Raw genomic sequence first — 12,337 nt, 5'->3', positions numbered from 1 at the left:
CAGTGAACAGTTTAATTATATCTGTATCAGAATAGGATGTGCCAGTATACAGTTGCAGGGGGTATAATTGTGTGGTTAGTTTAACTGTTTTGTGGGCTTTATTTCTGCTTTGGTCACTTAATTGGCTGGACTAGAATTACATCTGAAATAGGAGAGTTCACATTAAAACAACTAACAAATATACTAGACGCAACAATCCCAACTCAAAACTACATTTAAAGAGTAACATGCTGTGAAAAAGGCACAAAGGATCCATAAAGGGTGCATTGTGATTGCATCATGGTGAGGCCAAAATAAACCCAATCTTAACTGAAGGAGGTCATTTATATAGATAGTAAGAGGCCCATGGGAGAGAATAATGAAGCAAGCAGGCAAATGAGAGAAGTAAACAGAAAGCTTCTAACTTTAGGTTTCCTTATCCAATTCAGATTTGTGAAATAACTACCAAATTTGGAGGTTCAGGATTAAGGTTCATTCACTGGCCAAGTTCTTGCCATATTATAAAAAGGATAGAGGCACTGGAGAGGGTGCAGAGAAAATTACAATATCGAAATGCATCGGTATATATAACTGGAAATGATTGACAGACTTCATCTCTTTTCTCTGAGAAATGCCTGAGGTATAGAGGTATTTAAAATTATGAAAGGTTTTGATAAAGTGGGTACAGAAAAGGAGCATAATTAGAAGGCATAAATAAGGTACTAAGTGATCTAATAGGAATTCAGAAGAATGAGGTGAGAATGTGGAACTTACTGCCGTAAGGACTGGTTGAAGCAAATAGTACAGATGCATTTAAGGGGAAATCAGACAAGTGTAAGCGAGAGAAGGGAACAGGTATTTATGATGGTCGATTTAGATAAGTAAAGATGAGAGGAGGTTTGAGTGCAGCATAGCACAGCGTGGTTGGGTCTGTTCCTGTGCTGTATATCCTATGTAAATTCCATTGTTGTGGTTAATGGATGATGACTCCCATGGTTCAAGAAATTTGAAATCGCTGACTTTCATGCTTGTACTCTGCTGCGAAGTTTCACTTTGTCAACACTGCTGTGTGTTCTACATGCTCCTGGACTCCAAATGAATGACTGAATACTGAAACGATCCAGAGAATGTTTAAGATGGGCAGGTTTATAAAAAGACTAAATGATCTTCAAAACAATTCTGGTGTTCACATGAGACTGCCGAAATGTAATGCATCAAATTAAAATCACCTGAAGTTTTAAGCAGTTCAGTTTATAATTGATTTGGTCCATACATGATTTATGTATTTGTGAAAACTGTCTTGCTACACAAGGGCAAAATATTTTAAGAAAAAGGTTTTCAAAGAAAGCATGAAGAACAATACCAAGTTGAACCTAGTTATACATAAATTTGACTGTAATAACTTACACAAGTATGGACTGATTGTTTTATACCCACTTACCATTGCACATTCTTAATAAGTAGTTTTTTCCAGCAGAGTAAAATGTTGCCTAAAAGCAAAACACAATCGTTATCATGACCATTTTCCATAGATTTATCTCAGTCTATTGAAAGTGTGCTACCCTCTGACTTTTATTCCCTACAATCCAACATATATTTGATTTTCTAAGGATCCAAACATGCAGGTGTGTAATACTTTCTGAGGGCTCTTGTCTTTGTTACTCTTCAGCTAATTGCAGGGAGGTATCTAATGTAATCCTGTGGCTATGACTCTTTATTTAGCCTCTGTGGGAAAGCACGTGGCTTCCACTTGGTGCCTACACTTCAAAAGCAAATAATTGATCTTGAAATGCTTTAGAACATCCTGAGGATGTGAAAGGCACATGCTTCAACAAAAAGCCTTCCCTCCATCATAAGGTCAGATGTGCGGATGTGTGCTGATGATTGCATGGTGTTCATTCCATTCAAAAAATCCTCGGACAGGAAGACATGGACAACATTCAAGTTTGGGCTGATAAGTGGCAAGTTATTATTGCACCAAACAAGTGCCAGCAATGACCAACTCTTACTCGAGAGATTCTAAGCACCTCCCCATGGCATGCAATAGCATTGTTATCACTGTATCTCCCATCATCACCATTCACCAGAAACTTAACTGGGTCAGTCACATAAATACTGTTACTACAAGAGCAGGTCAGAGGCTGGGAATTCTGCAGTGAGAAACTTGCCTCCTGGCTCCCCAAGCCTGTCCACCATCGTCAGGGCACAGCTCAGGAATGTGATGGAAAACTTTCCCCATGTCTGCACAAGCGTAGCTTCAACAACACTCAATAGGCTTAACATCATTCAGGACAAAGTAACCCTCTTGATTGCTCCTGCACCCACCACCTTAAACATGCGGTCTTTCACCAATAGTGCACCATAGCAGGATTCAAGGCAGTATTGCACCGATATTCATACAGTATTCCACTGGTGCATCAGTGATCTACAAGGCGCACTGCAGCAACTGGCCAAGGGTTCTTCGGCAGCACCTTACACACCTGTGACTCTGAGCACCAAGGACAAAGTTTCCCTTGAACATGAGAACATCATTACCTGCATGAATCTTCCAATTCATTCACCACCCTGACTTGGAACTATATTGCCGTTCCTTCCTATTGCAGGGTCAAAATCTTGGAACTTTATCCCAAAAAGCACTGCAGGTGTACCTATACTATACGAGCTGCAGCAGTTCAAGAAGGCGATCACCACCACCTCCTCAAGAGCAACTAGGGATGGGCAATAAATGCTGCCCATGCCAGCGATGCTTACATCCCATGAAAACATTAAAAACCTAGTTTCCTTTTATTTTTGCTCACAGCAATTTACTTGACACAGGTAATTTAACACTGTTGCAAAATTAAGGAGAGAACAAGTACTTAAAGAATATTTGGAAAACTATTAAAAGCCCACTGGTAATGGAAACCAATAACCGAATTCAACAATTTACCAGCAATAGATTTGTGCCAAAAGAACATTGAAAAAATATGAGAAAAAAGTTCAAATTTACTAACCTGTGGCTATATGCAGTAACCTTGGTGGTGGGAAAGCTTTTAGAAATGATAATTCAGGATAAAATTAATGATCACTTGGACGAATGCAGATCAGTTAGGGAAAGCCATCACAGGTTTCTTAAAGGCAAACTGTATTAACCAACCTGATTGAATTTTTTGATGAGATAGCAGAGATGTATAATGAGGGTAATGTGGTTAATATGGTGGAAATGGGCTGCCAAAGGCATTTGATTAAGAGTCACATAATAGATTTGCCAGCAAAGTAAAAGTCCATGGAGTAAAAGGGAAACTGGCAGCATGGATACAAACTTGGCTGAGTGACAGGAAACAGAATAGTTGTGAATGGTTGTTTTTCAGACTGGAGTAAGATAGACAGTAGACTTCTTCTGGGGGGTCAATGCTAAGACCAGTGCTTTTGTTGATACATATTAATGACTTAGACTTGGATGTGCAGGATAAAATTTCAAATTTTGCAGATGACACAAAAGTTATAAGTATTGTTAACTCTGATGAAAATAGGAGTAGACTTCAAGAGGAAAAATACAGGCTGACGGAATGGGTAGACACATGGAGGATGAAATTTAATGCAGAGAAGTGTGAAGTGGTACATTTTGGGAGGAAGAAAGAGGAGAGACAACATAAATTAAAGGGCACAAGGCGCAGGAACAGAAAGACTTGGGCATATATGCACACAAATTGTTGAAGGTAGAAGGTGGCAGGCTGAGAAAATGGTTTAAAAAGCACGGAAGTTATTGTTTCCAATTCTGGACACCAGACTTTAGGAAGGGTGTGCAGGCTTTAGAGAGAGAGTGCAGAAAATATTCACAAAAACGGGTTCAGGAATGCAGGACTTCAGTTATGTTGGTAGATTGGAGAGTTGGGGGGGCTGTTCTCCTTGAGGGGATTTGATAGAAGTGTTAAAAATCATGAAGGGCTAGATAGAGAGAAACTTTCCCATCGGTGGAAGGGTTCAGTGGATACCGATTTAAGGTGTTGGCAAAATAAGCGGCAGCAGCATGTGGGAAAACCTTTTTAATGTAGCAAGTGGTTAGGGTTTGGAGTGCACAACCTGAGATTGTGGTGGAAGCAGATATAATTGGGGCTTTCAACAGCAAATTGGCTAATTGCCTGAACAGAAAAAAACGATGACAGGGGGATGTGGTCCCCAGTTCTAACACAACCAAATCTTTGGCAAAGTGAATAAGAATCAGCATGTATGCATTTTAATCCTATTTTGCTATGGCTTCAACTTAAATTTAGAGATTCATTTGCTTCCATGAAGTTGGATTTTATTCAATTTACAACTATTCTGATTCAACAAGTGGTGTATAACTGGATTGTGGAAATATTGATTGCATCTGCAATTATTTAGTACTGCATATGTTCATTAACATGATTTTGTAAATTTTGACTGTCGATTAAAAATGCTTGATCACTGAAGGTATGATAACCTAATAATGAAATTTTCTCAATATTATGATGCAAATCATATAAATGGGGTTAAAACCTTTCCAGTGGTACAGTGAACAAATATACCTTCTAGGATGCAATTGAATCATACATGAATTAGAGAATGTCGGCAGGCATAGCAGGGCAACTACAATTTATTTTAACGTTAACATTGGCAAAATCAGCCAGTGTTCTCAATAACGGACCATTGTTCCATATTGTAAAGTGTACGCATGAGGGTAGCTGAGAATTAAACTCAGCTGTGGTATCCTTGGAAACCAAAAACTTACAAGACTTATCATCTCGACTCATATGACTAAAGCTGGGTGGGAAGGTAAGCTGTGAAGAGAAGCAGAGATGCTTCAGTGTGATCTGGACAAGCTGAGTGAGTGGGCAAATGCATGGCAGATGCAGTATAATGTGGATCAATGTGAGGCTTTCCATTTTGATAGCAAAAACAGGAAGGCAGATTATTATCTGAATGGCTATAAATTGAGAGGGGAGAATGTGCAACGTGACCTGGGTGTCCTCGTACACCAGTCACTGAAGGTAAGCATGCAGGTGCAGCAGGCGGTAAAGAAGGCAAATGGTATGTTGGCCTTCATAGCCAGAGGATTCGAGTACAGGAACAGGGCTGTCTTGCTACAAACGTACAGGGCCTTGGTGAGACCACACCTGGAATAGTGTGTGCAGTTTTGGTCTCCTTATCTGAGGAATGCTGTAGAGGGAGTGCAGCGAAGGTTTACCTGACTGATTCCTGGGATGGCGGGACTGACATATGAGGAGAGATTGAGTCGATTAGGATTATATTCGCTGGAGTTCAGAAGAATGAGGGGGGGATCTCATAGAAACCTATAAAATTCTAACAAAACTAGACAAGGTAGATGCAGGAAGAATGTTCCTGATGGTGGGGGAGTCCAGAACCAGGGGTCACAGTCTGAGGATATGGGGGAGATCATTTTAAGACTGAGATAAGAAGAAATTTCTCAACCAGAGAGTGGTGAGCCTCTGGAATCCGTTACCACAGAAAGTAGTTGAGGCCAAAAAATTGTATGTTTTCAAGGAGTTAGATTTGGCTCTTGGAGCAAAAGGGATCAAAGGGTATGGGGAGAAAGTGGGAGCAGGCTATTGAATTGGATGATCAGCCATGAACATAATGAATGGCGGGGCAGGCTTGAAGGGCCGAATGGCCTACTCCTGCTCCGAGTTTCTATATTAAATAATGACCGTCTTGTTACGATGCCAGGTGACTGCCAGTGCCTATGGGAATGACCCAACATAAGATACAATTTTTAGGACGTTTCTTTGAAGAAATTTAGGAAGCAAGACAGTGAGATGTCTTTCACATGATCTTTTATTGCTAACAACAGACATGAAAGCAAGCCATCTACTCTCAGGCCTCTATTGCTCTGAAATTTAAATAACTATGGGGTGTCTCTCCTTGGTGTTACGTGACTGAGATTCTCAACAGACTAACAATTTCATTTGAGTTTTATTTTCACTCATTAAAAAATGACCAATAAATTAACTTGTAGGAAATAAATGGCATTATCTGTCCTTCAGAAAACAAGTGATTAAAAATCAATTGTCAACTATTTCATCTGAACTGTTTTTGTCCAATCATTATTTTACTTCAAGCATTACTTACGGATTTCCAAGTTCCAACATTTTTTTCAACAAAAGTGAATATTCTGTCACACTGGTCAAGAGGAAGGCAATCAAGAACATCACCAAGCAGCAGAAAGGGTGTTGTTGCAGAGCAGATACCTATCCAAGCACAAAATAAGCACTGAAGTTATGAAATTATTACAGCATTAGTTGAAAAAAAAACATCCTATTAAGCACTGGTGCATTTCTGCCCCCAGTGAAAGCTAAACATTCTTCCACGAATAAATTGAAATATTTACCTAACACTTTGGTCACCTAAATTAATTAATTGGATCGAAAAGGGCAACAGGATTTTACAATTATAAATGCTGGCAGAAACTAGAGTCCATAACACAAGGGATTCATGATGAGGAGCAATCAAGGCTAGAGGTATTTTATCATAAGTAACATACTGGTGGTTCAAATAGGGATCTTATAAGAGAAATGTGAACTCTCCCCTCTCCCAGGTGGGGTGAGAAGATTAGGCTTTGAAATGTTGTGAATAAAGGCACTCTAATTTTTAAGAAAAAGGGATTGTCAACTTTCGTCTTTGTAAAGGATTCGATGTTAATTAATGTTTAAAACTGAAATTAGTATGAACCAAACTGGATCATTTTCACCCTTATTAGTTAAGCCCTGCTATCCTCACTTCTCTCTCCATGTTAGCATCCTGGCTGAGAGCACATGCAAGTGACCACTTTCCCAACCTCCATTAGTCTGAACTGTAGCCATATGTCAGGAAGTAAATAAGAATAGGCCAGGCAACTTGACATCGTGCTTTATCCAATTGTGCTAGCTTTCATTCAACATGTCTCAAAAGACTTTGCCAAAACATATAGGGTAAAACTTTGTATGAATATAACATGCTTCAATGTCCAAGAATGCCAATATGTATTTCTAAAAGCAAAACACATTTTCAAGTACGGTTAGCTTTCATCCAACCCAACTATACTACTTAAAAACTAATTCTTACATTCAAAAAGGCACTGAATTAGATCCATATGTTTTATAATAAACTATTTCAAATGTAGCTACCTGCTCTTCTGTAAGAATGCTTACAGATAACCTGGGTTTGACAGCAATGTTCCTTCTAAGCTGTGTGGGTACATGACTGTACTGCAATTTGAAATGCATTGCACAGTGGAACAAGTAGGCCACGCAGCAATCATAAAGGGAATGTGCAGTGCACCTACAGGCTCTGCACAACAAAGAAACATTAGTGGGAACACTGGTCCAAAGCAAGTTGTCATGTTTAGCTAACAACCTGGTATGCCCCTTTAATTCAGTGCACAGGTACTCCCTACGAAGAAGTAAGCTGAACAGGCCCTGAAGTCAGAGCATAATTACTGGTTGGTGAGGAAGGTTTGCGAATCTCCCTGTGCTTGTAAATTATTAGCTCCAAGACAGCAAATTTTTCTTTCCTTTTCTGTGATTTTGACACTTGACTATGATAGATCAGTGAATCTCTTGCAGCATTGCTCGTAAACAATCTAGGTTCTTGAGCATGATTGCTAACCTGACCATTGACTTTAAGGTTCAAAGTCAATGATTTTCTTTCCCTTTTGAAAATCATTTTGCTTCTTCAAAAGAATGACATCTGATCCCTGACAATTATGCATTTGACGCAAAGTTACACAGGTAGTGAGCTAGGCCCAACCATCTTCAGCTGCTTCATCAATGACCATCCTTCCATCAGAAGGTCAGAAGTGGGGATGTTCGCTGATGATTGCACAATGTTCAGCACCATTCGCGACTCCTCAGATGCTGAAGCAGTACATGTCCAAATGCAGCAAGACCTGGACAAAATCCAGGCTTGAGCCAACAAGTCGCTAGTAACATTTGCACCACACAAGTGTCAGGCAATGACCATCTCCTCAACGGGGAGGAGATGGCAGAGTGGTATTGTCACTGACACTAGTGATCGAGAGACCCAGGGTAATGCTCTGGGGACCCAGTTTTGAATCCTGCTACAGCAGATGGTGGGATTAGAATTCAGTAAAAATCTGGAATTAAAAGTCTAATAATGACAATGAAAAGATTGTCGATTGTTGCAAAAGCCCATCTGATTCATTAATGTCCTTTAGGGAAGGAAATCTGTCATCCTTACCTGGTCTGACCTACACGTGACTCCAGACCCAGGACAATGTGGTTGATTCTTAAATGCCCTCTGAAATGGACTAGTTGTAACAAACTGTACAAAGTCACAATAAGGGAATGAAACCAGACGCATCAGCCGGCATTTACCTAGGAAACGACAACGGCGATCTCAGCCTTGTCGACCCTGCAAAGTTTTCCTTACTAACATCTGGGGGCGAGCGCCAAAATTGGGGGATCTGTCTCACAGACTGGTCAAGCAACAGCCTGACATAGTCATCTTCACATACCGTACAGATAATGTCCCAGGGCAGCACAATGCTATACAGTCAGGAGGGAACTGCCCTGGAAGTCCGCAACATTGACTCCGGACCCCATGAAATCTCATGGCATAGGTCAAACATGGGCAAGGAAACCTCCTGCTGATTACCATGAACCGCTCTCCCTCAGCTGATGAATCAGTGCTCCTCCATGTTGAACACCACTTGGAGGAAGCACTGAGGGCGGTAAGGGCGCAGAATGTATTTTGGGTGGGGGACTTCAATATCCACCGCCAAGAGTGGCTCAGTAGCACCACTAGTGACCGAGCTGGCCGAGTCCTAAAGGATAAAACTGCTACACTGGGTATGCGGCAGGCGGTGAGGGAACCAACAAGAGGGAAAAACTTACTTGATCTCATCCTCACCATTCTGCCTGCCGCAGGTGCATCTGTCCATGACAGTATCGGCAGGAGTGACCACTGCAGAGTTGTTGTGGAGACGACGTCCCGGCATCACATCGAGGATACCCTCCATCGTGTTGTGTGGCACTAGCACCGTGCTAAATGGGATAAATTTCGAACAGATTTAGCAATTCAAGACTGGGCATCCATGAGGTGCTGTGGACCATTGGCAGCAGCAGAATTGTACTTGAACACAATCTGTAACCTCATGGCCTGGCATATCCCCCACTATGCCATTACAACAAGTCAGGGGATCAACCCTGGTTCAATGAAGAGTGCAGTAGGGCAAGCCAGGAGCAGCACCAGGCATACCTAGAAATGAGGTGTCAACCTGGTGAAAGCTATAAAAGAACAGGGCTACTTGGATGCCAAACAGCATAAGCAGCAAGTGATAAACAGGGCTAAGCAATCCCACAACCAAAGGATAAGGTCTAAGCTCTGCAGTCCTGCCACATCCAGTCATGAATGGTGGTGGACAATTAAACAACTCACAGGAAGAGGAAGCTCCACGAATATCCCCATCCTCAATGATGGAGGAGCCCAGCACATCAGCGCAAAAAATAAGGCTAAAGCATTTGCTACAATCTTCAGCCAGAAGTGCCGAGTGGATGATCCATCTCAGCCTCCTCCAGAGGTCCCCAGCATCACAGAAGCCAGTGTTCAGCTAACTCGATTCACTCCATGTGATATCAAGAAACGGCTGAAGGCACTGAATACTGCAAAGGCTATGGGCCCTGACAATATTCCAGCAATAGTACTGAAGACTTGTGCTTCAGAACTTGCCGCGCCCCTAACCAAGCTGTCCCAGTACAACTGCAACACTGGGATCCAGCTATGTGGAAAATTGCACAGTTATGTCCTGTACAAAAAAAGCCAGACAAATCCAACCCCGCCAATTACCACCCCATCAGTCTAGTCTCCATCGTCAGTAAAGTAATGGAAAGGGTCATCAACAGTGCTATAAAGTAGCAGCACATGCTTAGCAATAACCTGCTCACTGACGCCCAATTTGAGTTCCACCCGGGTCACTCAGCTCTTGACTTCATTAAAGCCTTGGTTCAAACATGGACAAAAGAGCAGAACTCCCGAGTTGAGGTGAGAGTGACTGCCTTTGACATCAAGGTAGCATTAGACAGAGTATGGCATCAAGGAACCCTTGCAAAACTGGAGTCTATGAGAATTAGGTGGGGAAACTCTCCGCTGGTTGGACTCATAGCTGGCACAAAGGAAGGTGGCTGTGGTTGATGGTCAGTCATCTCAGCTCCAGGACATCACTGCAGGAGTTCCTCAGGGTAGTGTCCTCGGCCCAACCATCTTCAACTGCTTCATCAGTGACCTTTCCTCCATCATAAGGTCAGATGTGGGGATATTCGTTGATGATTGCACAATGTTCAGCACCATTCCTGACTCCTCAGATACTGAAGAAGTCTAAGTCCAAATGCAGCAAGACCTGGACAACACCCAAGTTTTGGCTGACAGATGGCAAATAACATTCGCACCACACAAGTGTCAGGCAATAACCATCTCCAACAAGAGAGAATCCAACCATCACCCCTTGCTGTTCAGTGGTATTATCATCACTGAATCCCCCACTATCAACAGCCTGGGGTTGTCCATTGACCATAAACTGAACTGGACTAGCCATATAAATACTATGGCTACAAGAGCAGGTCAGAGGCTAGGAATAGTGAGACAAGTAGCTGGACACCATCCAGGACAAAGCAGTCTGCTTGATTGGCACCACATCCACAAAAATTCATTCCCTCCACCACCGTCGCACAGTAGCAGCAATGTGTACCTAAGATGCACTGCAGGAATTCGCCAAGGCTCTTTGGACAGCACCTTCCAAACCCACAACCACAACCATTTAGAAGGACAAGGGCAGCAGACAGATGGGGACACCATCACCTGTAAGATCCCCTCCAAGTCGCTCACCACCCTGACTTGGAAATATGTCGCCATTCCTTCACTGTTGCTGGGTCAAAATCATGGAACTCCCTTCCTAACAGCACTATGGCTGTACCTATACCACATGGACTGCAGCGGTTCAAGAAGGCAGCTCACCATCACCTTCTCAAGGGCAACTAGGCATGGGCAATAAATGCTTGCCCTGCCAGCAAAGCCCGCATCCTGTGAATGAATGAAAAAAAAATGACAGTGACAGTTGGTTTACTCTTCCTACATCAGAAAAACGTAGTCATATTTTTAAACCATCCCCACAAAGAAAGCCCTGAATGCAGCTCCTTGTGCAGCGCTCTATAACTCCACAGTTTTACACATGGCAACAAAAATATAAAATCATCAGTATCTTTCACATGATTTGCAACAGTTATAGTGCTCTGTTTTAGTAGACTGAAAAATAAACCTCTAATAACTGTCAAATGACATGGTATACAATAGGTTTATTAACTCACCAGTTCTCTTGATCACTGAATTAAAACACACTTCAAGTTATATATTTTTCTACAAAACTATTCAGTTTTGTTGAAATGTGTATGTAAATAGGTTATTTACATATATGTTATATCAATTTATATATTTTTAAATGGCAAAAGGCTGGGAAATATTGATATTCAGGAGGACATTGACACATTGCACACAAATTACAAAGTAACAACCTTGCAACAGAAAACAATTAGGAAAGCAAACGATACATTAACTTTTATTACTAAGGGATTGAAGTATTAGAGTAAAGATGTCTTACTACCGTTATGCAGGGCCTTGGTGAGGCCACACCTGGAGTGCTGTGTACAGTTTTGGTCACCTTACCTAAGAAAGGATATACTTGTTTCCAAGTGGGTGGAACATAGGTTTACTAAACTGATTTCTAATATGAAGGGTGCTACAAGTGCGAAACTTCTAAAATTATGTTTTAGGACTACATGTTTTGGTTTATAATTATTGTTTGGGACTGTATCTTTAAATGTAGATTAAATAAAGGGGGTCATGGGATCCAAGCTGGAGTCTGACAGCAAAACTGGGTGGTTTAGCAATATAATTTGGGAAAATATAAGCTTATGCACTTTGGCAGGAAGAATAGAGGAGCTGAATATTATTTAAATGGAGAAAGACTGAAGAAAGCTGCAGCACAGAGGGATTGGGGGGTCTTCATGCATGAATCCCAAAAAGCTAGCATACAAGTTCAGCAGGTAACAGGGAAGGCAAATGGAATGTTGGCCTTTATTTCAAAGGGAATGGAGTAAAAAAGTAGGGAAGTCTTGCTAAAACTATACAAGTCAGTAGTTAGACCACACCTAGAATACTGTGAACAGTTCTGGTCCCCTTATCTAAGGAAAGATACAATGACATCGGAGGCAGTCCAGAGAAGGTTTACTAGGTTGATCCTGGGGATGGAGGGATTTTATGAGGAGAGGTTGAGTCGGTTGGGCCTGTACTCACTGGAGTTTAGAAGAACAAGAGGTGACTTTGTTGAAACATATAAGATTCTTCGGGG

The 12,337-nt window shown here is 41.6% G+C and overlaps 1 protein-coding gene across 3 annotated transcripts in view; it reads right to left on the bottom strand.

Annotated features, from left to right (window-relative positions):
* Window positions 1-12,337, bottom strand: part of thoc1 (THO complex 1) — a 92,792-nt gene that overhangs the window by 54,126 nt on the left and 26,329 nt on the right. For all 3 annotated transcript variants that reach the window (XM_041190458.1, XM_041190456.1, XM_041190457.1), the window contains exons 5-6: window positions 6,070-6,188; window positions 1,421-1,469 (exon numbers count right to left, since the gene is read on the bottom strand). In XM_041190458.1, the coding sequence (XP_041046392.1) occupies window positions 1,421-1,469; window positions 6,070-6,188 (168 nt within the window). The remainder of the gene's footprint in view (window positions 1-1,420; window positions 1,470-6,069; window positions 6,189-12,337) is intronic.

The sequence above is a fragment of the Carcharodon carcharias genome, chromosome 6 (genome assembly GCF_017639515.1).
Source record: "Carcharodon carcharias isolate sCarCar2 chromosome 6, sCarCar2.pri, whole genome shotgun sequence".
In the NCBI taxonomy this organism is placed as follows: Eukaryota; Metazoa; Chordata; class Chondrichthyes; order Lamniformes; family Lamnidae; genus Carcharodon; species Carcharodon carcharias.
The sequence above is the reverse complement of the archived record's forward strand: the minus strand, read 5'-3'. Positions and strand labels throughout refer to the sequence as shown.